At 48.6% G+C, this 26,195-nt stretch overlaps 1 protein-coding gene across 1 annotated transcript in view; it reads left to right on the top strand.

Annotated features, from left to right (window-relative positions):
- Window positions 1-26,195, top strand: part of F13B (coagulation factor XIII B chain) — a 251,497-nt gene that overhangs the window by 70,689 nt on the left and 154,613 nt on the right. Inside the window, exons 4-6 of the mRNA XM_069232109.1 lie at window positions 9,677-9,853; window positions 10,429-10,605; window positions 21,194-21,373. Of these exons, the coding sequence (XP_069088210.1) occupies window positions 9,677-9,853; window positions 10,429-10,605; window positions 21,194-21,373 (534 nt within the window). The remainder of the gene's footprint in view (window positions 1-9,676; window positions 9,854-10,428; window positions 10,606-21,193; window positions 21,374-26,195) is intronic.

The raw sequence follows: 26,195 nt of genomic DNA on the forward strand, positions 1-26,195 counted from the left end.
TGCAGTACTAGAAAAGCTTAGCCACATCTCCAAAGCAAATCCAGATGCTGCATCCTTGCTTTTTATGTTAGCAAACAGCATGACAGCAATGCCAGGACTGGGCTGGGGCAGGTAGACGCAGAGCTCGTTAGGAGGCTGGGGTTCCATGGCTAGGATTCGTCCAGTTCTCTAACATTGCACAGGTAGGGAGACTCTCAAGTGCCCATGTCAGGCTGATCAGAGAAAGGCCACTTCCAGCTCCAGTTGAGCCTGCTGTCAATGACGCCCCATCCCGACCCCCTTCACTCATGCAGAAATGCACCAGTGGCAAATATAAAAACACTGCAGTGTAGGAAGCTGGTTATTTATCTAGTGGCCCAAAAAGAGGTACACTGTGCAAAGAGTCCAAGCAAACCCCAGAGGAATTACAGAACAACGAATGACAGCCCAAGTGTTCTTTTTTGTGGTAGTGTGGGCGAGCAGTTAGTAATATCAGAAGGAAGTATTTAAGGCACACACATTGGAGGTAAGTGAGACACACACTCAATAAAGAAATCTGACAGCAATTTATAAAAATAGCACATACTTTTATATAAATAAATGTAGATACCAAGATCACCGGAATTTTTACAGCTTTCAAAAGTTGACACTTTTTGGGTGCGGCAATGATATCCTATGGGAAAAAAACCTTAACTGCATTCAGGCACTTCACAGCAACTTACAGGACTGTTCTCCAGGACTTAAGGTGAGTATGTCGCAGGGTTCAAGGCTACACCAACAGACCACCTTGAAGGCTCTGGGTCATCTGGGTGAAGTGGTGTGCTTTACAGTGTCAGTTGTCACATTCACTTCAATAGGAAACGGTCCGGTCGGGAAGTTGCTGAAAGCTAGGAATAGGTCAGTCTAGGGGAACCCACAGAGTGCTTGACCCTTGAGGTCCTCGGGCACATGGGGACACCATTTGTCCACTACTCCTCAGGCTGTGGAGCTCGGGTGCAGTGGTGTATTTTGGCATCAGGTGCGATGCTGGAGTTACTCGCGGTTGGAGGCCTGCAGAAAGAGGCTGCAGGCGGTGACTGGAAGTCCAGTCTGGCTAAACCCAGGGATGGGTTCAGCTCCATAGGGTCTCAGGAAGCTTTGGGCACCATCAACTCCCTCGGACTCAGGCTGTGGGGCTCCGGTGCAGAGGTGCTTTGAGACAAGTCAGGGACTTGCTCTGGGTCTTGGTCACCTGGTGAAGTGGGGAAAGAGGGCAGTGGGGCCACTCTTGTGAATGGCCTTATGGATCCTGATGTCCCTCGATGGTAGCTCTGCTTTAGTGCTGTTGGAATCTGGATTAGCCCACCAACAAGCCTTGGTTGCTGTAAGGGGTCATGTACACCAGGTATAGGTGCAGGGAGCCTCCGAGTAGGGTCAGCGTCTCAGGGCCTTGGTGAAATGGCAGGGCTGGCCTCCTGGACTCCAAGCAGCCTTTGGCAACTTGTTGATCCCCCGAAAGGCCAGATTGTAAACATGGCAGAGTACAAGACTTTAAAAGCAGTGCCTGTAGATGCAGGGAAGCAGCTCCTCTGCTCCAAGGGAATTCTTCTTGGCAATTTGTGAAGCACTGTCAGCTCTCCCGGTTTCTTGGAGGCTGCAGTGGCAGGACAGGACAGTTGTTGCACATGGGTCAGGTGTAGGAGGCAGGCAGGCAGTGTTAGCACCAAGTCTGTTGTGCTCCTCGTTCTTGGGTCAGCAGGATTCTTGTCCACTCCTTTTGTGTCCAGTGAAGACCTGTTTTCCTGGTATCAGAGGGATCCCTAAATACTCAATTTAGTGGACATTAAGAAGAGTGAGGGGTAGTAGCCAATGGGCTACTTATCCCTGGGGTCACTACAGTCCCTAGATGAAAACTTCCTTTGGGAAGTGGGCATCAGCCTGTTCCAGAATCCCTAATTCCATCACACACAAGATGGTGGAATTTCTAAGGCTGTGTTCACATCAGGCTGGTCACCCTAGAGGTGTGTCCAGCCTGCAAGGTCAACACACCTCCTGCATAGCTAATTTTCCCACCTGTCCAGGTGCCAAATGGGCCCTGGGACAGAGGGGTCGGCATCTCTGTCAGAGGAGAGCCAGATCTGCATACCAAAGGTGGTGAGCTCCTTTGAAGCTTCCCTCCCTGTAATTTAGATTTGCAGGTCATCCTGATGTGAGGGGTGTATAGCACCCCTGCCAGAGCAGGCTTTGCTCCTGACCTCCAGAGAGCAAAAGATCTCACCCTTGGGGGTCAGAAACTCGCCTGTTGGAGGCGGGCTGGCTAGAACTAGTCAATTAGCCCATCAACAGTGGGTAGGTTTTTTAGGGGGTACCTCTAAGGTGCCCTTTGGATGCATGTATTAATAAAATCCATCACTAGAATCAGTGAGGGTTTAATAATATGAGCCATTGGATACCAAACATCCTTAGTTTCAGTGAGCTGGTGAACTCGTATTGACCAGTGTCCAGCACATGCATTTAGAATGGCTTCCCTGCTCACTTACTATGGGCCTGATTATGACTTTACCGGTTGGACGAGCCGACCGCCAAAGCCCCGGGGAAAAGGCTGCTGTCATACCCTTTGCCTCCCCTCAGCCGCATTACGATGTTTCACGGAGCTGACCCGCGGAAACATCATATTACTGCATTTCTGCCAGTCAGACTGGCAGAAACAATGCCACAGCATGGGCCTCAACTCCCTTAAGGGAGCTGAAGCCAATGCCATGACACAACAGCGCCCTCGGAATGCGCACTGTCTGCAAAACAGACAGTGCGCATTCCGAGGGTGCTGGCCGGGGCGGGCTGCACTTCCCATGCCCTGGTCATGGGCAGTGCAAGCACCCCCAGTGGCACCCAGCACTGGCTTTCCACCAGCCTTTGGGTGGCGGGGACCCCTCCATTAAAAGACTGGCAGAAAGAGGACTCATGATCAGCATGGCTCACAGAAATCAGATCCACCGTGGCTGACCATGCCTCCGACCACCGCCACCCCATCGGGATCCATGATCCTGGCAGTGGCGGTAGCCCCCTGGCAGTCCAACCGCCAGGGTCTTAATTTGGTGGTCGGCCTGCCAAAAGTGCTGCGGTCCAACTGCCACTACAGGTTTGGCAGGCCTCGGACAGCCAAGCTCGTAATGAGGCCCTATGTCTAAGAATCGACAAAGACATAGGGGGTGTTTCTAACCCTGGCGGTCGGTGATAAAGCGGCGGCCAACCCGCCAACAGGCCGGCGGTCCAAAAAATGGAATTCTGACCATGGCGGGAACCGCCAACACAGCCCGCCACATTAACACTCCGACCGCCACGGCGGGACCGACAAACAGCGCGGCGGTCACCGCCAACAGCCAGGCGGCAGACAATGTTCCGCCCACACTATCATGACCGGCCAATCCGCCACCTTTTCCGGGGCGGGAGCACCGCCGATAAAAACACGGCAGAAACAGACTACGAACGGGAAAACGCGCACCTCTACGCACTCCACGAGGAAGGAGGACAGCATGGAACCCGAATTAAACATCCTACCTGCTCTCGTCTACCTGCTCATCTACCACGAGTACGAACGCCGGCGCAGACGACAACGGTGAGTACTGCACCTACGACACAGGGGAGGGAGGAGGACGAAAGGTCACGTGCACACACATACGCGATACACCCACCCCCCCAAACCATGTACACACCAATGCAGAGCAACAAGTCACAGTGAAACCACCCAAACCCCCGTAAAGAAAACAAGGACATAATTAAATAGTGACTCGAAATTTATGGGAAATAAAAACCACTGATAAGTCACGGTCAAATAGCAATAACAACTCAAAAATCCAAATTCAATATCCAGTGCATACGAAAAACCGAGGCAATAAGTCCTGCACAACTAACGAGATTCAAAGTGTCCGTGGGCCAAAGTGTAGCAACACAAGGGCAAAGCCCACACAGGAGACCTGAGTCCTTTGGAGAGAACACTGCAGGGGCATCTGATGAAAAAACTACAGGCACCTCAGGGGGAAGGGGAGGGGGCACCACAGCCACATGATTCCATGACGCCAGATCCACGAAGGGGCCACCATGCCCACTCGGCCATCCTGGGGAGTGCAAAGCCACAGTCTCTCAAGTCTCTACAGTGGGTGGGTTGCCCACTCGGCCATCCTGGGGAGTGCAAAGCCACAGTCTCTCAAGTCTCTACAGTGGGTGGCTTGCCCACTGATCAATCCTGGGGAGTGCAAAGCCACAGTCTCTCAAGTCTCTACAGTGGGTGGGTTGCCCACTGATCAATCCTGGGGAGTGCAAAGCCACAGTCCATCAGGTGGATTACAGTCTCCACTGGTCAAGGAGGAGGCATGGTGGGCACAGTGAACCGTTAACAGTGCATGACAGGAAGGGCCCAGCGGAGCGGTGCTTGAGATGGCGGTGCCCAGCGGAGCGGTGCTTGGGATGAAGGGCCCAGCGGAGCGGTGCTTGAGACGGCGGGGCCCAGCGGAGCGGTGCTTGAGACGGCGGGGCCCAGCGGAGCGGTGCTTGAGATGGCGGTGCCCAGCGGAGCGGTGCTTGGGATGAAGGGCCCAGCGGAGTGGTGCTTGGGATGAAGGGCCCAGCGGAGCGGTGCTTGAGATGGAGGGCCCAGCGGAGCGGTGCTTGAGACGGCGGTGCCCAGCGGAGCGGTGCTTGAGATGGCGGTGCCCAGCCTATGTTTTCAAAAATCTTGTCTAGAGTGTTGTCTGCCCTGACGAAACACATGCGGCGCTACATTGTATTCCCTGAGGAGGTAGATTTGGCCACTGTGAAGGGTGATTTTTATGTCCTTGGACATATACCCAACATAATTGGTGCCATTGATGGGACCCATGTGGCTTTAGTACCCCCAAAAGACGATGAGCAGGTGTACAGAAACAGGAAAAGTTACCATTCGCTGAACGTTCAGGTGGTCTGTTTGGCTGACCAGTACATCTCCCATGTGAATGCCATGTTCCCTGGGTCCAGCATCCCTTATGTGATGGAACAGCTACAGAGACAACGTGTGTGGCTAATTGGTGACTCTGGTTACCCCAACCTGCCTTGGCTATTGACCCCAGTGAGGAATCCCCGGACCAGGGCAGAGGAACGGTACAATGAGGCCCATGGGCGAACTAGGAGGGTCATTGAAAGAACCTTTGGCCTCCTGAAGGCCAGGTTTAGGTGCCTACATATGACAGGGGGATCCCTGATGTACTCACCAAAGAAGGTGTGCCAGATCATCGTGGCCTGCTGTATGCTTCACAATCTGGCATTGCGACGTCAGGTGCCCTTCCTGCAGGAGGATGGTCCAGATGGTGGGGTTGAAGCAGCTGTGGAGCCTGCGGAGAGTGAAGAGGAGGAAGACGAAGAGGACGACCCAGACAACAGGGACAGAGTTATCCAACAGTATTTTCAGTAGCACACAGGTAGGAATCACCCACGCCATTTAACATTTACTGAATGCCCCCTGCATCTTTACTTTGTGTATTTCCCCCCAGTTCTTTTAAACTGAAGTTTACTTTTCCCTTCCCTTTTCAGTGCTGTATGACCCACTGCGTGACTTCTGCTTGGTTAGCCCATGGACTAATGCTTATTGACATCGGTATGTTGTCCACACATAAATAACAGAACATTATTGATAAGTAATGTGTTATACATTTGTAATTAATACAGGCTGACTCCAGAATGATTTATGTGCAATGAGTGATTTATTTTTAGTGCTATATTTTGGTACATGATATTAAAACGGTGAAGGGTGAGGGTGGAGTTATGTCCATGGCAGAGTCCAGTTCTCGGTCGCACAGGTGCATTATTCATATGGCTGTGGAAGGATGGAGCAGGGGCAGTTCAAGGTTGGACAGGGTGACACTGTGGGACAGTGGAATGACATCCGGGGGGATATTAGGCTGGCGGGGGTCTTGGCATCCTACTCTGTCTTCCTTTGAGATCTCAGGTTCCTCTTGCGGGGTGGTTGTTCTTCAGCAGGAGGTGGGGTTCTGGTGGCCCGTCGTTCTGTGGGGGCCTCCTGACCACTAGCGCCGGCGGAGGTGGTAGGCTGTTCCTGGCTAGTGACAGGGGCCCTTTGCGGTGCCACATGGTCCCGCAATGTGGTTTCTATCCGGTTGAGGGCCTGGACTATGGTCCCCATTGCGGTAGCGATGTCCCGGAGTTCATTGCTGAACCCCATGTACCGTTCCTCCTGCTGTGCCTGGATCTCGGTGAACCTGGCCAGTACTGTCGCCATCGTCTCCTGGGAGTGATGGTATGCTCCCATGATGGTGGTGAGGGCCTCTTGGAGAGTCGGTTCCCTGGGCCTGTCCTCCCCCCCTGTCGCACAGCAGCCCTCCCAGTTGCCCTGTTTCCCCGGGCCTCTGTCCCCTGGACGGTGTGCCCACTACCACTGCCCCCAGGTCCTTGTTGTTGTTGGGGTGTTGGGTCAGCCTGGGTGCCCTGTAGTGGCGGACACACCGCTGATTGATGCGTCCGCGAGATAGAGGCATGGGCCCGCTGGGTGGGAGCTGTGCTGGTGTTCCCAGAGGGGTTTGGGTCTGCTGTGGCCTGTGTCTGTGTGTGGGGAACCGACTGTCCAGAGGTCCCCGATGGTCCGGGCTGGTCGTCAGGTTCTAGGTCGACAGAGCTGCTGTCCTCGCTGGGGGCCTGTTCTGGGGGTGGGATGGACATCTCTGGACCCTCCGTGGCGGTGTGTTGGCGTTCGGGCCCTGCAGGGGTGAAGGAGTATGGTTATTGTTTCTGTGTGTGCCATGGCGTGCATTTTGAGTGCCCTTGTCCCCCCAGTGCTGGCATTCCCTTGTGGGAGGTGTTGTGAGGGTTTGGGGGGGGTGTATGGGTATGTGCAATGGTCATGCTTTGGTGGTGGCTGTCTATGGTTTGTGTTGGCATTCAGGGGTTGGTGTTGTTTAGGGTGGGTTGTGCTGGTGAGACATTGGCAGGGAGGTTATGTGCTGGGGGGTGATATTGGGGGTGAGGGAGGGGGGGGTTGGCATGCTGGTGGTTGGTGGGGGTGAAGTAGTTGAGATTCGACTTACCAGAGTCCATTCCTCCGTGTACTCCAGCGAGGCCATCAGGATGCAGGATGTTTACCACCTCTTGCTCCCATGCTGTGAATTGGGGTGGGGTGGGTGGGGGTCCGCCGCCAGTCTTCTGCACAGCGATGTTGTGCCTGGAGATCATCGAGCGCACCTTCCCCCGTAGGTCGTTCCATCGCTTTCTGATATCTTCCCGATTTCTGGGATGCTGTCCCACAGCGTTGACCCTGTCTACGATCCTTTGCCATAGCTCAGCCTTCCTTGCTATGGTGGTGTGCTGCACCTGTGTGCCGAAGAGCTGGGGCTCAACCCTCATGATTTCCTCCACCATGACCCGGAGTTCTTGGTCCGAAAACCTTGGGTGTCTTTGGGGTGCCATGGGGTGGTGTGGATGAGGTGTGTGGTGGTGTTTGTGGTGATGTGCGTGGTGATATGTGGCGATGTGTGCGTAGATGTGGTGTGGGTGATGAAGTTGTGTTCCTGTGTGTGTTGGGGTTTTCTATTGCTGTGCTCGCTATCTCTATCTCTCTCGCTCTCGCCTTCGCTCCGATTTCCAACTAGTGGGGGTTTGTGGGTGATGTGGGTGTGTGTTTTATAGTTGATTGGATGTGTGGGAGCGTTGTTTGTATGTGTCTCAGGTGTGCGTATTTCAAAATGTCCAATGTGGCAGTGTTTTGGAGCTGGGTGTGTATTTTGACCGCGGCGGTGTGTACCGCCAATGGAATACCGCGGTTGAAAGACCGCCGCGTGGATTCGTGGGTCAGAATGGCATGGGCGTGTTTGTGTTGGCGTGACGGTGGAGGTTTGGTCATCTCCAGTTTTCCGCGGCCCGCTGATGTGGCGGCCTTCCTTGGATGTCGGATTTTTGGCGGTTTCACAGTTGGTGGTCAGAATGACCGTGGCGGTCTACCGCGGCCGCGGCGGTAGAATGGCGGACTTCTGACCGGCGGTAAGGGCCTTTTACCGCCGCGGTCAGAATGACCCCCATAGTACGGACAGATTTGCTTATGCATATATCCCCTCACCTGTATTATAATGCACCCTACCATAGGGGTGTAAGGCCTGCTGTAGGGGTGACTTACACATTTTACAGTCAGTGTTAGGGGGACATGGCACACAAGTGTGTGCCATGTTGTGTTTTCACTTTTTGAATCACTTTGTCACACAGCCTGCACTGGCAGTCAGCCAGAGTTTGGTGCTAGGTACCTCAGGGTGGCACAAGCTATGCTGCAGCTCTTAGGGACCCTCTTTAATATCTAGTCCCTAGGTACCAGAGGTACCATTTACTAAGGCCTTTCAGAGATGCTAAAGGGCCTGGCCATCTGGGGATTAAGTGACCAGGTGTCTTGTTTTGGGGAAGGAATACTGACACGGCACTGGAGACCTGTTTAGCAGGAACCCAGTGCACTTCAGTCAAAGTTGCATCAACAAACAGGTAAAAAGTGGAAGGGGTGGGGGGGCTTCTGCAACCCGAACCCAGTTTCATTTATTTTAATATTTAATGTGGGTACCAGTGAGGGCAGAAAATATGGGGGAACGCCCTAGTGCCCTAATAGAGTAACTCCCCTCTGCTATTTAGGGTATAAGATCTTTCACAGTCATGCAACATAAGCTCCAAGCTTTGTTCTCTCATTCTTGGTTTAGCTTGGCAATGCAATTTCTTTTTACTAAAGGGTTATGTATGAATGAATGAATGGCAACACCAGGTCAGTCTATTCAAGTGAATAGTTCAATGCATTGCTGGCACTTAATTGACCTATCTGCATGGCACCACCTGAACATTTAAAATACGTGCATCTTTGGCCTTTCTGCAGCTATTTTTGAGATTGAATATTTTAATGTACTTTAAATGTGCGTAGGGATAAAACAAAGCCACTGTTATTGTGCGTGACACACCCACACAATACACAAAGATCAGCTCTTAGAAGCTGACCAACTGAGGTTCTTAAAACATTGCAGTCTATTGTTCCAAGCAAAACTGGAAATCATCTATAACTCCTCTTCAGCTATCTTGTAAGGCATGCTGTTACATCGTCAGTGAGTTCAAAAGCAGAGACATTATAAAAGGTTACAAAACTAAAATTTTAGAATAGTTTAGTTGTAAGTAATATGGCTAAACAAAAGATCATGGCAGTTCTTGTCAACTGCTGCAATGTCACATCAGTGTTCTGCAACCACTGACTACTGCGTATTTCACACCTCTGCAGACTCAACTGGAAATTGAGGGAGGTATGTTTGTGTCATGACATTGATCCTCATTCCTTGCTCACTTTCCAGGATGACACCTCAGGAAGATGAGGAAAAGTCATAGAGGCCTTGTGGAACATATAATTGTATCAAAATATATTTTCCACATGTGACATAGATTGCTGAAGCTTCACTCTTCTTACCTTTAAGGTCACATAGAACCCATCTGTGAAAAACGTCCATATGCTGAAACTCTTATATATTTAATACCATGTATATGTTTCATAATATCTGCAAGTTGCCTGCCTATGTCTCAAGGCGATTTGTTATTTCCCCTTTGGATTTTCAAAAAGTTGATTTACTTTTGCCTAATCCTCCATAACCGCCTTAGATGTCAAGATTGTTTCGCAGTTACCCTTTGGTACTAATTCATAGGCAAATTTTGTTTGACTTATGTTTAGAATTCTGTGAAGTTCCTGATGTGCCTAATGGACACCCGTTATCAGCCCAGAAAAAATTCAAGGTCAACGAAAAGTTCCAGTACAAGTGCGAGGAAGGGTATCTCACGAAAAGAGGCAGTGCGGCAGAGGAGGTTGAGTGTCTTTCATATGGCTGGTCCACCACTCCACAATGCATCAGTGAGTTGGCTTGCATGTCCTTCATTTTTCGTTCATAGTTCTACTGGCAATTAGCAAAGCTTTTCGTCGCTGGCATTCTTATTTTTATAAGAAAACATCTTTAAATCTGTGCTTGGAATTATTTTGGTTGTCCTGTTTAACATTACAATTTAGCACAGCACTCAGACGAATGCCTGTGTGTTAGCATGTGAATACAAAAAGAGTACCTACTGACCTCTGTCTCATAAATGTAACTATCTCACTGTAGCTAATTGAAATACTCGTTGTTTGGTATCACTGAATACAAAGATTCCAGGGTCTCCATTTTAGATAAAGCCAACACGAGGATAAGATGTGTGCTGGCTGCTGGAATATCTAAAAATTAGGTAACTGGACTGATAAAATCTGTTTTTTCAATATGCCATTAATTGTACAGTCACTGTAGTGTATGCATGAAAAGCGTATATTTAAGATCTTACAATATATTTCAGTAATTAGTATTCGGATGGCAGCATATTAGTTTTGAGAAAATACTTTGTTGTGTCCTATATTTGTTTTTGCTTTAATGTCAACATGCATATTATTTCTCTATTCAGAACTAACGTGCTCAGAGTTACGCAATATAGAACATGGAGAGTTTCATCCCAAAAAGAAATCATATGTCGATGGAGATGTGGTAAAAATTTCATGTGGGGAAAATTATGTATTGAATGGATCAGAACTAATTCAGTGCTATTACTTTGGATGGTCGCCTGATCCTCCACGTTGTGAAGGTAAGTGATCTCTGAGAGCATCCATGTAACCAAGAGGAGTAGGAATTAATGGTGGATGTAACTGAAGTAATTCTCTCAAGCATTATTACTTCTAATTATGTGTAATTATATAAGAAGCTTAATTGAGCATTTAGGGCCACATGTACAAATATCAGGTTGTGCGACTCGCAAATTGCGAGTCGCAAAACCTGATGTACAACAATGTCAATGACACTGTTTGTGATTCCCAATGGGGTCGCAAACGACCTACATCATAAAGATTCATGAGGTAGGTCGCAATTTGTGACCCCATTGGAAATGGCAGTCCTCACAGTGATAGTGGCCTGCTGGGGACGACAGCCGACCACCATGTCTGTGACTGCTTTTAAATAAAGCAATGTGTTTTTTTTTTTAAATGCATCCCATTTTCCTTAAAGGAAAATAGGATGCATTTAAAAACAAAAAATGATTTTCATTTTTTCAGAGCCGGCAGTGGTCAGTGAGACCACTGCCTGCTCTGAAAAAATATTTTCGCTAGCATTCACAAAGGGGAAGGAGCCCTGTGCGAACCCCTTCACATTTGTGAATGAGTTACCACCAATTTAAAATTGGTGCTAACTGCAATTGTATTGTGACCCTTCCTAATTGTGACTCGCAAAACCTATTTGCGATTCTGTAAAGAGATTCCCGATTCCAAAATTGGGTTTGTGCATCACTTAATGCTTTTTTCCTGACATAAACAGCCCGATTCACAGAATTGGGCCATTTGCGATGAGAAAAAAGTTTTGTACATGTGGCCCTTAGAGCTGTTTTCTTGGAGCAAAATATGTCCAAAGTAGGCCAGAGGATGCCTTTTGAGATTAGAAAATAGCACTACATGCTACAAGAAACAAATAGCAGTAGCCAGTATCCACTTTCCCTCTCTTACTTCATTGCTGTGCTCCTGTGGTAATATTTGTGTCCCAAAATACTCTTAATTACTCAAACTGGCGTAATTGCACAATTTTGGAAATTGTGCATCACAAAGTAATTCCTATTTACTGAAATTACTCTGATTACTCCAGGTTAAATACAATTTCTCCCAGGCCTAGTAGGGATCATGCTATGCAAGAATCAATCATGTCATCAATCCGTAAAACTGTGACGTTGCTGTACACTACCATGACCCTGACAGATATAGGTTCATAGAAGGCAGTTGACATGAATTGGCTGGCAGCTCTGGGGATTTAAACTATTTAACAAATATTTTTTAGGTATGGCTGCTGGAGTTATAGTAGCAAATATTCAGGAGCTACTGTCAATGAACATTAAGGCTGATCTTTGTTATAAAGGAAGTCAGAAATGTGAAAAGTGGTCCACCAGTATTTCCATCAGTCAGCTCCAGAAGTCAGCTAGCAAGATGGATAAATTGATTGGGAGTACCAAATGTCAATACATTTCGAACTATCTTTTACTTGCAATCTACACCAAAAAGGATGAGGAAGTGTGTGGTGTAGGACAAGGGTGAACCTCATTACTCTAGTTGTGGATGGAGGGGGTACATAGAAGCCATAAATTCAGGCTTGTACTTACCTGAGGGTATATCTTCTGAAGTTTTCTTCGAGAACATTCATGGATAAATGTCAATGCTCTACCTTCCCATGCATAAAGAATAATGATGGCATTCTCTTATCAGGAAGCAAAGAAAGCCTAATTGTTGCACATTTATTGCAATGTCAATTGAAAAATCTATATAACTGGGATAGGAAAGGAATGGGGGATCGCAAAAGTGGCCAGCATGATTTGCATTTTATAGAATATCTTGCAGAAAACAGCAGTTCATAACACAGGGGTCTGCAAATATGGAAAACATGAGTGCTGTTCGATTGAACCACTATTTAGGTTTGAAGGTCAAATGTATGACTTATGATAGTGTTCAATAGTTAGCAGTGTGTTTTTATTTTTAATCATCTCATGCTACTTTCAGGTTTCTGTATCTGTATGACATTTCTAACCAAAAAGACCTTGTTGGAACCCAGGAGGCGTATTCACGAATGACCCGGAAGCAGCACTGTGAGCTGCCGCCGAGCCGCCTCCGAGCTGTGCCGTTGTGCCAAGCGCCCGCAAGCTAGAAACGCGGAGCGCCTGCACCTGCAACTTGTGTCCTGCTGTATCCTGTGTCCTGCTGGGGTGCTGTGGGTAGGCACTTCCGTGATGCACCGCAGGAATACCAGAATGCCACTGGAGCGCCGCCGTCCACCCCACCCATGCCCGCGTCTGCCCTGCCGGAGTGCTGTGGATAGGCACTGCAGGAACGCTGGAAAGCCAGAAAGCCAGTAACCCGCTGGATTACTGCTAGCCACCCCGCCCATGCCTGCACCGTGTCTGTCCCCCACTGGTGGTGCTAGTGGTGCCGTGGAAAGGCAGACAAGGTGTGGAGAGGAGAGGAGTGGAGGTAAGGAAGGGGGGCTGTGAGGGTACAAGGGAGGTGCTGTGTGAGGCTCTGGGTAGGGAGGAGGCGGTGAGGGGGATAGGTCGACACTGCATGCGTGTGCAGTGTGCGGGGCACAGGTACACGGGTGCAGGAGTTGTGCCCGAGTTGGTGTCGGGCCAGAGACAGGGCCAGGGCCAGGCTGACTGACTGGTCAGACACTGTGGGCACTGTGGGCACTGTGGAGGTGCTGAGGCGAATGGTGCAGTGTGAACGGGATCGGTGGGTGGGGGTGCCACTCTCCTGCATCCACCGCCTGGCTTACCGTTGTGCCGCCGCCAGCATCCACGCCTCTCCTCTGCCCCTTTCCCCCTTGGTTCCTCCGGCTCGGCCTCCCTTTCTCTAGGCTCCACCCCTCTTCCCAACGTCTTCGGCTGGTCCCCTGCCTCACCTGTCACCGCCCTGTGGTTGAGGCCCTCCCCTCACACCTGCTCTGGGATTCTGCCATACAGCTGACAGTGCCCCCGTGCCCTAGAGCCTTCGGCTTCTCAGCAACTGACCTCCTCGATCCTCCCCGACCCTTCAGAGTCCCCCCACCCCGGACAGGCCCCTGGCGACACCGACAAACAGACAGGGCTAGGCAGAGGGAAGAGGGCTGGTTGGGCCCTTCTGCATGCAGTGCCAGGCAAGTGCAGTGACTGTACCCAGTCACCGCAAAGGGCGTGCCCCAGCATCCGCGGAAGCAGCGCTCCTAGGGCGGGTGCAGCTTGCGGACGGCTGGTGAGCCCCACTTGCCAGTCAGCAACATCAGCAGCAGCAGCACCAGCGTCAAGATCTCCATACCCTTTAGCCTCCATCTGACTCTACCACAGCGGAGCCCAGTGCTTTCGCGAGTGACACCACAACTTTCCCACGCCTCCACTTCGACTTCCACTAACACAATAACCCCACTAGAGGGAAGCTATGGGCATCATAGGAGGCAAAAAAGGGAAGGAAGTGCTTGGAAGAAATCACACGACCATGCGGTCAGGCAAAACAAGGAAGATACCCCCCCACAAAATCGCTATGGGAAAAAGGAAGAGGAGATCACAAGCTCAGGACTGCCATCATAAGGCCCAGACTACCTCACCACTTATTTAGATTGAGTCAGACCCACTCCAAGGAGGTCCAGAAGAGCAACCTTATGGTGGGCACAGTCTGGTAATGAGATAAGTCTGGAACAATCTAAAAAATGCTGCATCACCAATTCCCATCCAAAAATCTACACCCAGTTCTTATTTCTAAAAAACTGCAGGCCTGTCCTCGTCTCCAATAGCAATGACACACAGGAGCTACTGTCACCACTAATTCTGTTTATCTTCACTCATACAGCAGAAAGTCTCCCATCAAGAAACAACTCGGCCACAATGGGGGCTTCCTCAAACCCAATCTCTGCTCAACCTCCCACAGCTAGCAGAAGCTCGACACCTCTGGGGCAATCTGCCAAACTCGCCAGGGCAGAGGTGCACGTGGAGCCCAGACAGACTCAAGCGAAGTCATGGTGGACTTCCCCCCAACAAAGTGAAGCCGACCAAATCCACCTGGTGCTACGTGGACTGAAAGCAGCGCAGGCCAATTTTGTCAACGACGTGGGACAGCTGCCCCCAGCCGTTTTGGCCTTACCTCTGATGGCCTCCGACAATGGCTGCCTGGAAAGCACATCAAAAGATGGACCTCCGGACGCTCCCCCTCACCTCCATCAGTAAAAATGATATCAGAGGGCTTCCATAAAGGAGCAGATGCAGAAACACTGTCTTACCTAAACACACAGGAGTGGGAAGATATGCTTGTTGCATATTCTCAAGACTCTCCTTCTGCCACTAGACTCACCCTAGAGCCTAGCCAGCAACCTCCAGATGACGAACCAAGGAACAACATGGCCATTCCACTTCTAAGCCAACCGTCTCCCAATGACAGTGCAAGGATTAGAGCAAGCATGAACACTAGCGCCACATCAACAACTGGACAGGACCCTGCCTCAAACCGTCATCAGCACACGAATGGCACCTGGGCCTCCCTGCTCAACACCATGCAGATCCTAGTCGAAGCACTTCACTACCAATTGGACAAAATGGACATTCAGGTAACTCAACACCTTGGCAGTATTCGTAGCAGGCATTGACAAGAAATTATGCAACACAAGAAAACTCCATGAACTTTCCTACAAGCTGTCTATGTGGCCCCATAATTGAAAAACTAGCCACGCTACCTTTGATGCTAACCAACCTCTGTGTATATCAAAAGAGGGGAGCTGCCAGCCAGGACCCACACTTGCATCCCTCTCCTGGCCTTCCCACACAACTTATTGGAAAGACTCACTCAGACTCACTCGAGACCACAACCATTGGCCTGGGCACAAAAGCGATGACAGAGCAAAAGGCCCCTTCCAGAAGACTCCAGTAATCGCAAACTCTTGCAATCCGACTCCAACAGTAACTGTACCATCTCCTTCAAGGGACATACTCTTATCTGGGAGCCCTGGGGACAGCAATGCCATGGTGAATCTCAACGCCAAGCAGAGACGCACTAAGTGGAGGAAAGGCCGCAAGAAGCGGATCGCAGGGAATTGAGTAATCCCAGATGCAGCACCCAAACTAACAAACATCTGGGCCTCCAAAGAAGTTATGCCCCCCGGGTCACCTGCCCCAACAACAATCTTGGTGTCTCCATCCTTGACTTTGGCCACAAAGCAGAAGAACGCTGCCAAAAGCAACCACCCTTGGTCCGCAGAAGGGGCGGGTCACACTGAGGAACTTCGAACTGCACCTCTGGAAGTCACGGTCAATCCACACAAGTAACTTCCCCCAACCCGTCCCTGGCCCAGCTAACGACTCCTCCTCCTCAGGTCCTGAGAGCAACTATTACACCTCCTAGCCCCACATATCAAGCACAAGCAGAAAACTCCACAACCAGTAGGTCTAACAATTGCTAGAACCAGGGAGAAGACTCTTCCCCAGGGTCCCTTCGGCATCCTCCACAGAAATTTAAGACTCCATCAGATGCGGCAACTACCAACTCACTAATCTTTCACCCTCATTATAAATCCAAGGGGTCTGGTGACATTCTGAACAGGAGGGACATTCTTTGGCTACTCTCACATGTCACTTCCACAAGCAGCCTCAACTCAACTGATCTTCTAGCGGTTGAATTTCTCCACCCAACTAACACCACTGCTCCCGAATCCACTAAAGCCACATGGAAGACAAGCCTGATTGCCCAAACAATCCTATCCTAGGAGAAAGTACAACCTTCGAACACTGGGGTACTGTGAGGTTGGCTACCCACCTCCCCTGCTATCACCGGATCCCGCTTTAGAACTAGGCCCCCAGTGCTGGGAAACACGCTCTGTGCTCATGAGCGCTCAGGGCTGCTCTCTGGCAAACTGAAGTTCCTACAGGACTACTAGAGGGGAACCCCAGACCCAAAATTCTATCACCTCAGTCAACCTCTTCTCAAACAATGATGACTTAGGGTGGTTTTCAAAAACAATCAACAACTGCAACAGGCAACGGTGACAAATCTCAGATAAAAAGATGGTCTCTACATCCATAAAGGAGACCCTCCATATGTGCTCATGTAACGTTAACGGCCTCCCCTCCAAAGTTCAGGACTCTGATTTCATCCATTACATCAGCACCTTTGACATCATATTAATGCAGGAAACCTGGCTGGAGGAACCATTTCACTTGCAGGGCTATATGTGTTTCAATACCCCAGCAACCAGGATAGCGAAGTATAGACATCCGCAAGGTGGCCTGGCCACCTACGTCTCCTTAGCACTATCAGTTAGAGTCACCCCTTTATATTCCACCTCCTCCTCCTCCATCAATTCTGTGTCAATTGCTGCCACAACGAGTGCGTCCGCAGCAGAGATATTTCTTGTAAACACCTACCTTCATCACAAACTCAAACTCAGTGATGCCAATAACTTAGTGGCTGTGCACGAGGCGACTTCAATCTGCCCTTACTAGGATCCCCAACAGATGAAACCACAGCTGCTCTTTCAAGCGCTTGGAACCTCCCCGCACAAGGGGCCAACAAAAATGGCCGTCCATCAAAGACCAGCAGGACTCTGCTCAATGGCTTAGAACTGTTACAGAAAAGAGCCCTGAATGGCAGATTTATTGAGGACTTGCCTCCGACAGCATCATACTTTTCAACAACAGCATCCACCACAATTGACTACATGTTCGTTACTCTTCCACTATTCAAGCAAGTAGCCTCTTTTGAGCTAGGCAAGAGGTGCAAGAGTGATCACTGCCCACTAGAATTATCCATCAATCTGGGGATAACCAAAATGGAGAAAACAAACATTGCACACATCACCACTTTTCCCACAAATTGCAAGCGTGTAAATTGTGGGCAATCAAACATTGATCAACTCATCAAAGCAGCAAAGGGTCTCGCACTCGAACTAGAAACAACTGATAGCAAAGTGCAGAAATGGGAACCATTCACAACCAGGCTTAGCGGAATGTTTGCGGTACCAATCACCAACAGGTGACCGCCACCTCCTGCAGCAGCAACTCACCTGGCGCAAGCCCATAGGACAGCACTACGAAATGCAAAGAGAAAAATCAACTCCAGCATAAGGCGACTCCGTGGCAGCCCAGATAATCCAGAGCTTCTGCATACCTCATGCACCACAAACAGGTACTGAAGAAGCTAAAATGGGCAATCAATAGGAGCTGCAACGAAGACCTGTGGGCCAGGCTACCTTCGGATGCAAGGAGTAATAACAGCGCACGCATCTGGAGCACAATATGCAACCTCACACGCCCATACCACTGTGCCATTACATCGCATTTACCAGAAGCTGTCTGAGACAAATATCTAGAACTTCATTTCAACGGACCAATATCAGTTAGCATGGTCACACAAAGCATGATCTCACCAGGAAGTCTTCCCCTACACAGGCCCTCACCAAAGACTACGCACTCATTACTCACCGATTCGGTCACTATACATAACCAGTTAGCCAAGGGCCGGAAAGACGGCCTGCAGTCTTCAAGCACAATAGACCCTGCTGGGAAAAGATTCTTGATCCCCTCTACCTGGAAATAGGTCTGACAGGAATGATACCGCAGTCCTGGAAGGGATCCATAATCTCCCCCATCTTCAAAACAGGGGACAGGTCACTCCCCTATAACTATCGTCTGATTGCCTTCATTGACAACGACGCAAAGTACTTTGCATGCCTGTTATTGGATCATCTGCTGGCATGGGCTACCGAAAGGGGAATAATCCCTACGATTCAAACAGGATTCTCCAAACATACCGGCACCATCACGAACATCATGGCCATTGCCCTCCTAATCGACAAAGCAAAAACACTGAAACGTCAGCTCCACCTATGCTTCGATTGTATTGACCATGTAGACAGGAACCGGCTGTGGAAGAAGCTTGCAACCTGGGGGCTTCCCCATCCACTTCTACGCCTAATAATAGCCCTCCACACAGACACATGGGTCCAGATAAAATTAGGCACAGGCACTCATCTCTCAAGGTAGATCCCCACTACCAAAGGCCTAAAACAGGGCTGCGTTCTGGCCCCCCATACTGTTCAATCTATATCTAGCAGACTTAGCGGGTGCACTCACCCTCACAAACTTGCACCCTCCAAAAATTGGGGACCTCGAGCTACCATGCCTCATGTACGCCGACGATCTCGTACTACTCAGCCACACAGAAATAGGCCTTCAGAGTCTACTCAAAGCCACTCAGCACTATACAGCTACGAATGTCTTGACAGCAAACTTTGGCAAAACACAGGTACTGTCAATTAGGTCAAACACACCCTCGAGAGCCTGGTTTTGGGATGAGACACGACTGGTCCAAACAGATAAGTACAAATATCTTGGAATCACTGTTGACAAATCGGGGGACTTTGTGCATCAAAAGAAAAGCCTGATGGGAAAAAGTCTAGCCATAGCATTCTCTCGAAAAAGACTTAAAACCCTTCTGAATGGGCCTTCATACACCCCCCCTCTTAAAAGTGCTAAAAGCCAAGCTCCTCCCCACTATAACATACAGGAGTGAAGCACAAAGAGTCAGGGACTCTGATATCTTAAACCGTGCAGTGAGCAAAGCTTTCCAGACGATCTTCAACATCCCCAGATTTACCTCCCCTGCCCAACTGAGACTGGAGTTTGGTCTGCTGAACCAATCCCTGGCTCGACCCATCGCCTATATAAACTTTTGGAGCAGAGCCTGTGGTGCCTCCCTGGGCACTCTCAACTACCATTTGTGGCAAGAGCTTGAACGTAAGAGCACCTCCCCGTTCAGAATCCACTTAGATGACTCACTTGGGAAGACCAGGCTAACAAACTTGTGGAGGACCCCAATCCCACATAATGCCTTTAAGAAAGCAGCTGGGAAATCACTTAGGCTTCAGTCAGTTCTGGAGGACAAAGCAGTCTCCTCACGGAGGTCTCACGCCTGTATCACCCTGCACACCTACACTTCTTCGACACCACAGCCATACCTAGGCCAAGGCTTCTCGAAACGAACAAAGGACAATTTCTTAAAGTACCGACTTGGTCTCCTACCACTCGCTTTAAATACGCCCCTCGCTTCAGGGACGTAACCAACTCTATCTGTCACCTCTGCGATGAGGACACAGAAGATCTCCTTCATGTCCTCTGCTCATGCAATCATCTTGCACTAGAAAGAAAAGCCCTACTGAAGACTAAATTTAATGAAAAAGGCATACGGACACGGAGACAAGCAATAATGGTGTGCTTTGTACCTGGTGACCTACAGTTGAATTGTGCCTTGGTAAAGTTTCTATTGCAGGTGTCACAAAAGCAGGATTAAAAACAAGCAGGACTGCCCCCCTGTTGATCTACAGGAGGTGGTCAGGCTGAATGCCTGACAATGGACTACAATGGCATCAAGCGCTGCTCTACTCACACTGGAGCAATGAAAGTAGCAATACTCAAACCATCTTTTACAACGAGCTCCTGCGGAGCACGAATCGAAATGACTGAACAATGTATATAATTATTTGAGGGAAACTTAGTAATACTAGAAATGTCCTATTATTATATTTATTTTTTATTTTGTGTTACGGTTTTAAGTAACTAAACAATAAAATCATCTTCTTCTTCTTCTAACCACAAATATAAAATATTGAACTGTCAGTAGACCTTGATATGGGTGTAATTCTCATTGCTGTAGTTGTGGGAAAAAAATACTTGCTGTCCTTTGGAACACACAGCTTAATTTTTTCAGTTGAATAATACATTGCAAAATTGATTCTATCAATTGGGAGACATTTGTGCTTCGTTTTTCAAATATTTATGCTAAATTTCGGAGTATTTGTGGTGCTAATCATAGTTTGCAAGTTTCTGAGGCCCCACAACTGTCACCATTTGGCAGTTTTTTCATTGGCCTCCCTTGTATATGCACATGTGATAACAACATTTATTAAACCATATCTAAAAAAAGAAATACAGAAACTGATAATGGGGATTACGGTTTAACAGTAGATTTAACTTTGATTCTTTTTTCGGAGTCTGAGATACTTTTCATTATGTTCCTTAATTAGTTACTAGAATAAGAATTGACTGTTAGACCTGAAATCAATAATTTGGATGTTTCTATATAACAAGAATGAACAGTGGAATAAACTTCATATATGAGTTAGCACTAACAAAACTATTGGCTGACTACAAGAAGCTTTTAGACTGAATGGGAATATTCCTAGCATCAGAAGAAAGAAGGAGCTGAAACCTGAGTACAATGAATTGTGGCCCTGAAGGCAGGGGTATAGTCATTCTAAGAGGTCTAGTTGACAACAGACATTGTATTAACCTGTTTATAAATGAGAATATTCTACCATTGTTTTTTGTTGTGGTCAAGGTGTTGATATTCTTATCTTACCTGCTGTGGAAACTGCCCACATATGTCGTACTTCTCATAAAAATGTTGCATTTTCATGTGAACAGATTCAACCAGATCCGCACATACCTGGCCTTTTTTGCAACACTGCTAAATTAGATGTCTGACACTGAGTCCAATGTTGATTTGTATAGTAATGGCCAGTTGCACGATCTAGCAGTCATCTACCTAGTTACTATTCATTACACTTCAACATTTTCACCATATGTTGTGCACCATTTTTACATTGCTGTATGTTCTCTTTGTTTTTCGTTTAAGGTATAACAAATAGGTGCCCGCCTCCACCACAAATCCCACATTCTAATAGAAAACAGTACACAAGGGTATATCGCAGCGGTGACGTGCTTGACCTTGAATGTGATGAAAATTATGAAATGGAAGGATCTTCAGAAATCCAGTGTGTGAACGGAGCATGGACATCTCCCCCCAGTTGTGTTGGTTAGTAACTTGTAAATTCATTTCTTGCTTAAAGACAATCATGCAAACATTCTTCATCATCCAAGCATCAATTGAATCTAGAATGCATAAGTTTTGTTAACTTTCTTTAATAATTGTTAATAAAACAAAGGACAGTGGCGAGTTTCATTGGATTTAAGCACAACATTTGCCATATTTGCCGCATAATTTCTGCACAGTTTGCAACGTTTACAGATTTCACCAAGAATATTATTCCTACCTCAAATGGGCGAAATTATGCTGCCAGAAAATGTGCTGCATAGTTTGCATTTATTGCTATATATTTTAGGTAATAATGGCACATAATTTGATCCCCCATGCCACACAATCGTAGCAACCGTTACAATGTCAAAATTCTCTTGAGTGATTTATGATGAATTTAGGGGCATATTTATACTCAGTTTGTGCCGAATGTGCGTCAAAAAGTTTGACCCACATTCAGCGCAAAACGTGCACCATATTTATACTATGACCCCCAACCCCCCGGATGTCAAAATTCCACTGTGTGCGTCATTGTTTGGATGCGGGAAACTGCCTTGTGTTAATGACATGCAAGGTAGGCGTTCCAGCCCAAAAAATGACTTTAAGGCCTGTGCGCCTTATATATACTCCCGCGTCATTTTGACGCCGGCGCTGGTTTGCGTCAAAAATGTTACTGCCAGCTAAAGCCATTCCTACGCGCCATGCGGGCGCCTTATTTAAGGAATGATGTTAGCCGGCACTGTGGACTGGTCAGAGTAAAAAAAATTTTTAAAAATCAAACCAGGCAGCGCCGGCGTAGGGGAATATGGGGGTTGTGCGTCACAAAATGGTGCAAGTCAGGTTTGAGGCAAAAATCATGCCTCAAACCGGACTTCCGCCATTTTTTGATGCACAACCCCCTTTGAAATGACTCCTGTCTTAGCAAAGACAAGAGTCATGCCCCCTTGCCCAATGGCCATGCCCAGGGGACTTCTGTCCCCTGGGCATGGTCATTGGGCACAGTGGCATGTAGGGGGGCCAAATTAGGCCCCCATATGCCACTTTAAAAAAAAAAAAAAACACTTACCTCAACTTACCTGTACTTACCTGGGATGGGTACCCTCATCCATGGGTGTCCTCCAGGGGTGAGTGAGGGTGGCAGGGGGTATACCTGGGGGCAGGGAAGGGCCCCTCTGGACTCCTTCCATGGTCAGAGACCATGGAAGTGAGCCCACAGGTCCCTTAACGCCTGCCCTGACCCAGACGTTAAAAAACAGCGCACATCAGGCTGTGCGCCGTTTTTTTAAGGCCCGCCCTCTCCTGTGTGTCAAAATGACGCAGGATTATAAATAAGGCGCACAAGCCTTAAGGTCATTTTTGGGGCGGGAACGCCTACCTTGCATGTCATTAACGCAAGGCAGCTTCCCGCATCCAAAAAATTACTCACACAGAGGAATTTTGACGTCTGCGGGCTCCGGCGTCAAAGTTTAAATATGGTGCAAGGTTTGCGCCGAATGTGCATCAAAATGTTTGACGCACATTCAGCACAAACAGAGTATAAATATGCCCCTAAATCCCTAAGTCTTGTAATAGCTGCCAGCAACATTTTCCTCACATTGCTGGCAGCCAATCTGAGTTCTTGCTCTCACAGGAGTCTCACTCCCACAGGAGAGAGATGGGAAATAATACTCCCTGGGACAATCAGAACACTTTATTTTTTTAATTGGTGCTCCTGCAAGAGTCTCAGAGACTCTCGCGACTCCGACTACCAAAATATACAATTATTTTTTACCCTAGATTTTAAAAAAGACTACAGAATGGATTACACCAAATCACAAAAAGCACAATGTACAGACCAATACCTAGTGTCGTGCCGAATTTAGTGTAATTCCATTCAGCAGTTTTTGCTGTAGTCACTGAAAAAATCCAAAGGTTAAAGTAACATGAGGTGAAATACAAATTCTGTGAACATTTCTTTCACTGACAACCGTAACATTTTGAACTAGAAAAACCACAAAAATTCAGCAGTTATATTTAGCAGCACTAATTATAACTTGCGCCCCTGCCATGCACTTCTTAATATGTCACATATGACATCACTCATTACATGTTCTATGGCATAATTTATTACATCAATGATGGCATCTCCAATGAACTCATTGATGACATCACTAACAACAATAGCCAATGTGTGTGCTAGTTTGTTTCACAGTTTACATAGGGACTGGTAGCTGTCACAGTGCTTTTCTACTTAAGTTTGTTCAACTTGGATTCAGCTAAGTGTTCACAAAATGCATGTGCTCCTAATGCACCATAGCTGTGTGGAGGTATTGAACATGATTTTTTTTTTAATTTAAAGGTAATTATGTGTGCATGTGACAGCTGACCTTTGTTAATTATGCTTCAGACAAGTTTTTTGGTTATACAGAAAAAGTTTCATACAGGAGAAAGATTCTACGTAGTAAATGCTAACTTTTGTAAGCTGCCTTGAGTTATTACAAAGAATCTTGTCGGCATGATAATTAATACTTAAGACAGTAGTCTGTGTGTACCAGGAACTAAGATATGCACGTGTGCTAGTTCTGCTACAATAGACAAGCTTTCTGTATCACTGCAGGCAGGTCGCTCCCTCCTCGCCACTGCTCTGGTAGTTGCAGCCATTTCTTGAGTGTTTTTCTGTTTTTTCTCTCCTCTCCTGAGGCTCTGCCTTTTGGTTTCCCGCCGCTGCTTCCCCGTGGCCCAACCCCCCCTCCCTCCTCCTCAGAGCTTCCCACTCCGGACTCCTGCTGCCCCCGCCCCCTGCACTATCATTGGAGGCTTCTCTCCCTCGTCCGAGCTGCCACTCCCTCCCACCTCCCCTCTTATGCCGGCTGCAGCGCTAGGTTAGCAGTGACCTTTGACCCTGCATCACTGCAGACAGGTCACTCCCTCCTCGCCACTGCTCCGGTAGTTGCAGCCATTTCGTGAGTGTGTTTCTGTTTTTTTTTTTCTCCTCTCTTGAGGCTCGTCCTTTCGATTTCCCGCTGCTGCTTCCCCGTGGGCCCGCCCCCTTCCCTCCTCCTCAGAGCTTCCTGCTCCGGACTCCTGCTGCCCCCGCACTCCCAATGGAGGCTTCCCTCCCTCCTCCCAGCTTCCACTCCCTCCCACCTCCCCTCTTATGCCGTCTGCGCCCATCTGCGCCCGTCTGCGCCAAGTCCGCGCCCAGCCCCAGACCCCCTGGCCAACACATCCCCGCATTACCAAACACCATTACTCTGCCAACGAACTCCACACCCTCAATCCAGGACGCTCCTCTATCTGCTTCCAGGCCACACCAACACGACCCAAAGGACCCTTCTCCTGCAAAGCCTGCAATTTTACCTGCAACCGAACCTCCAAATTCCAAAACAAAACAGACAACCGCCTAAGATGCATCCTACTCAACACCCGCTCCGTCCACAAACATACAATTGAACTCTGGGACCTACAGACCACATTCTCACCCAACGTCACATTCCTCACCGAAACCTGGATGAACTCGACATTGGAACCAGACGTAGCCATAGCCATACCAGAAAACTACAAGATTACCAGAAGAGACCGAAGCAACAGACCAGGAGGAGGAATCGCCATAGTCTACAAAAACATAATAAGAGTCTCCACCAACTCCCATAGCACCTTCAACTCCACCGAGCACCTCCACTTCAAAATCCACATCAACGCCAACAACACACTCAGAGGAACACTGAGCTACAGACCCCCTGGCCCCAGACCGCAGTTCTGCGACGACATCGCCGACGCCATGAGCTCCCAAGCACTCCCTCAACAGACTACATCCTCCTAGGTGACCTGGACTTCAACCTAGAAAATAACAACGATATCAACACCACCAACCTAATCAACAACCTCGCCAACTTCAGTCTCAAGCCACTCGTCACTTCACCCACCCACACCGCAGGCCACACACTCGACCCAATCTTCTCAGCCAGCAACCACGTCTCCTTCAGCCACACCACCAAACTCAGCTGGACAGACCACCGCTGCATCCACTTCTCCTACCAGAAACCAGTCACCCACCACCACCGCACACAACCCCCGACGCAACTGGAGCAAAATATCAACAGATCAACTGATCTCCACTCTCGCCCGAACTCCACCCCCTGGGACCCCAGACCCCAACACAGCTGCCACCAACCTACACCGCTGGATAGAAGACTGCGCCAACATCCTTGCACGGCTAAAAAAAAAAAAAAAACACCTCCCACATAATCAAGGCCAGCTGGTTCACACCAGAATTACGGGAATCCAAATGGCTATATCGCAAAATGGAAAAAACCTGGCACCTTGACCCTACCAACTCCAACCACATTGCTTTCAAGGATAGCCTACGCAAACATCACCAATTGATCCGCACCACCAAAAAGACCCACTTCAAAAACCGCATTGACGCCAATGCTCACAACAGTAAAGAGCTTTTCGGCATCATCAATGAACTCCCCACCCCCAGGACCTGCTCCAACGAACCCCCGCCATCACAAGAATTCTGCAACTCACTGGAAACCCACTTCCATCGAAAGATAGAAGGAATCCATAATAGCTTCAAACACCAGACCCACCAGCTGACTACAAACACCCAAGAACCCAACGCTCCAAGCAACACCCACCTCCTCCACACCTGGACCCCCGTCAACATAGAGGACACCGCCACCACCATGGCCTCCATCCACTCTGGATCACCATCGGACCCCTGCCCACACCACATCTTCAACAAGACAAATATCATCATCGCCCCCCACCTCTGCAAAACCATCAACAGCTCCTTCGAATCAGCCACCTTCCCAGTAAGATGGAAGCATGCAGAAAT

The sequence above is a fragment of the Pleurodeles waltl genome, chromosome 4_2 (assembly GCF_031143425.1).
Source record: "Pleurodeles waltl isolate 20211129_DDA chromosome 4_2, aPleWal1.hap1.20221129, whole genome shotgun sequence".
Taxonomy (NCBI): Eukaryota; Metazoa; Chordata; class Amphibia; order Caudata; family Salamandridae; genus Pleurodeles; species Pleurodeles waltl.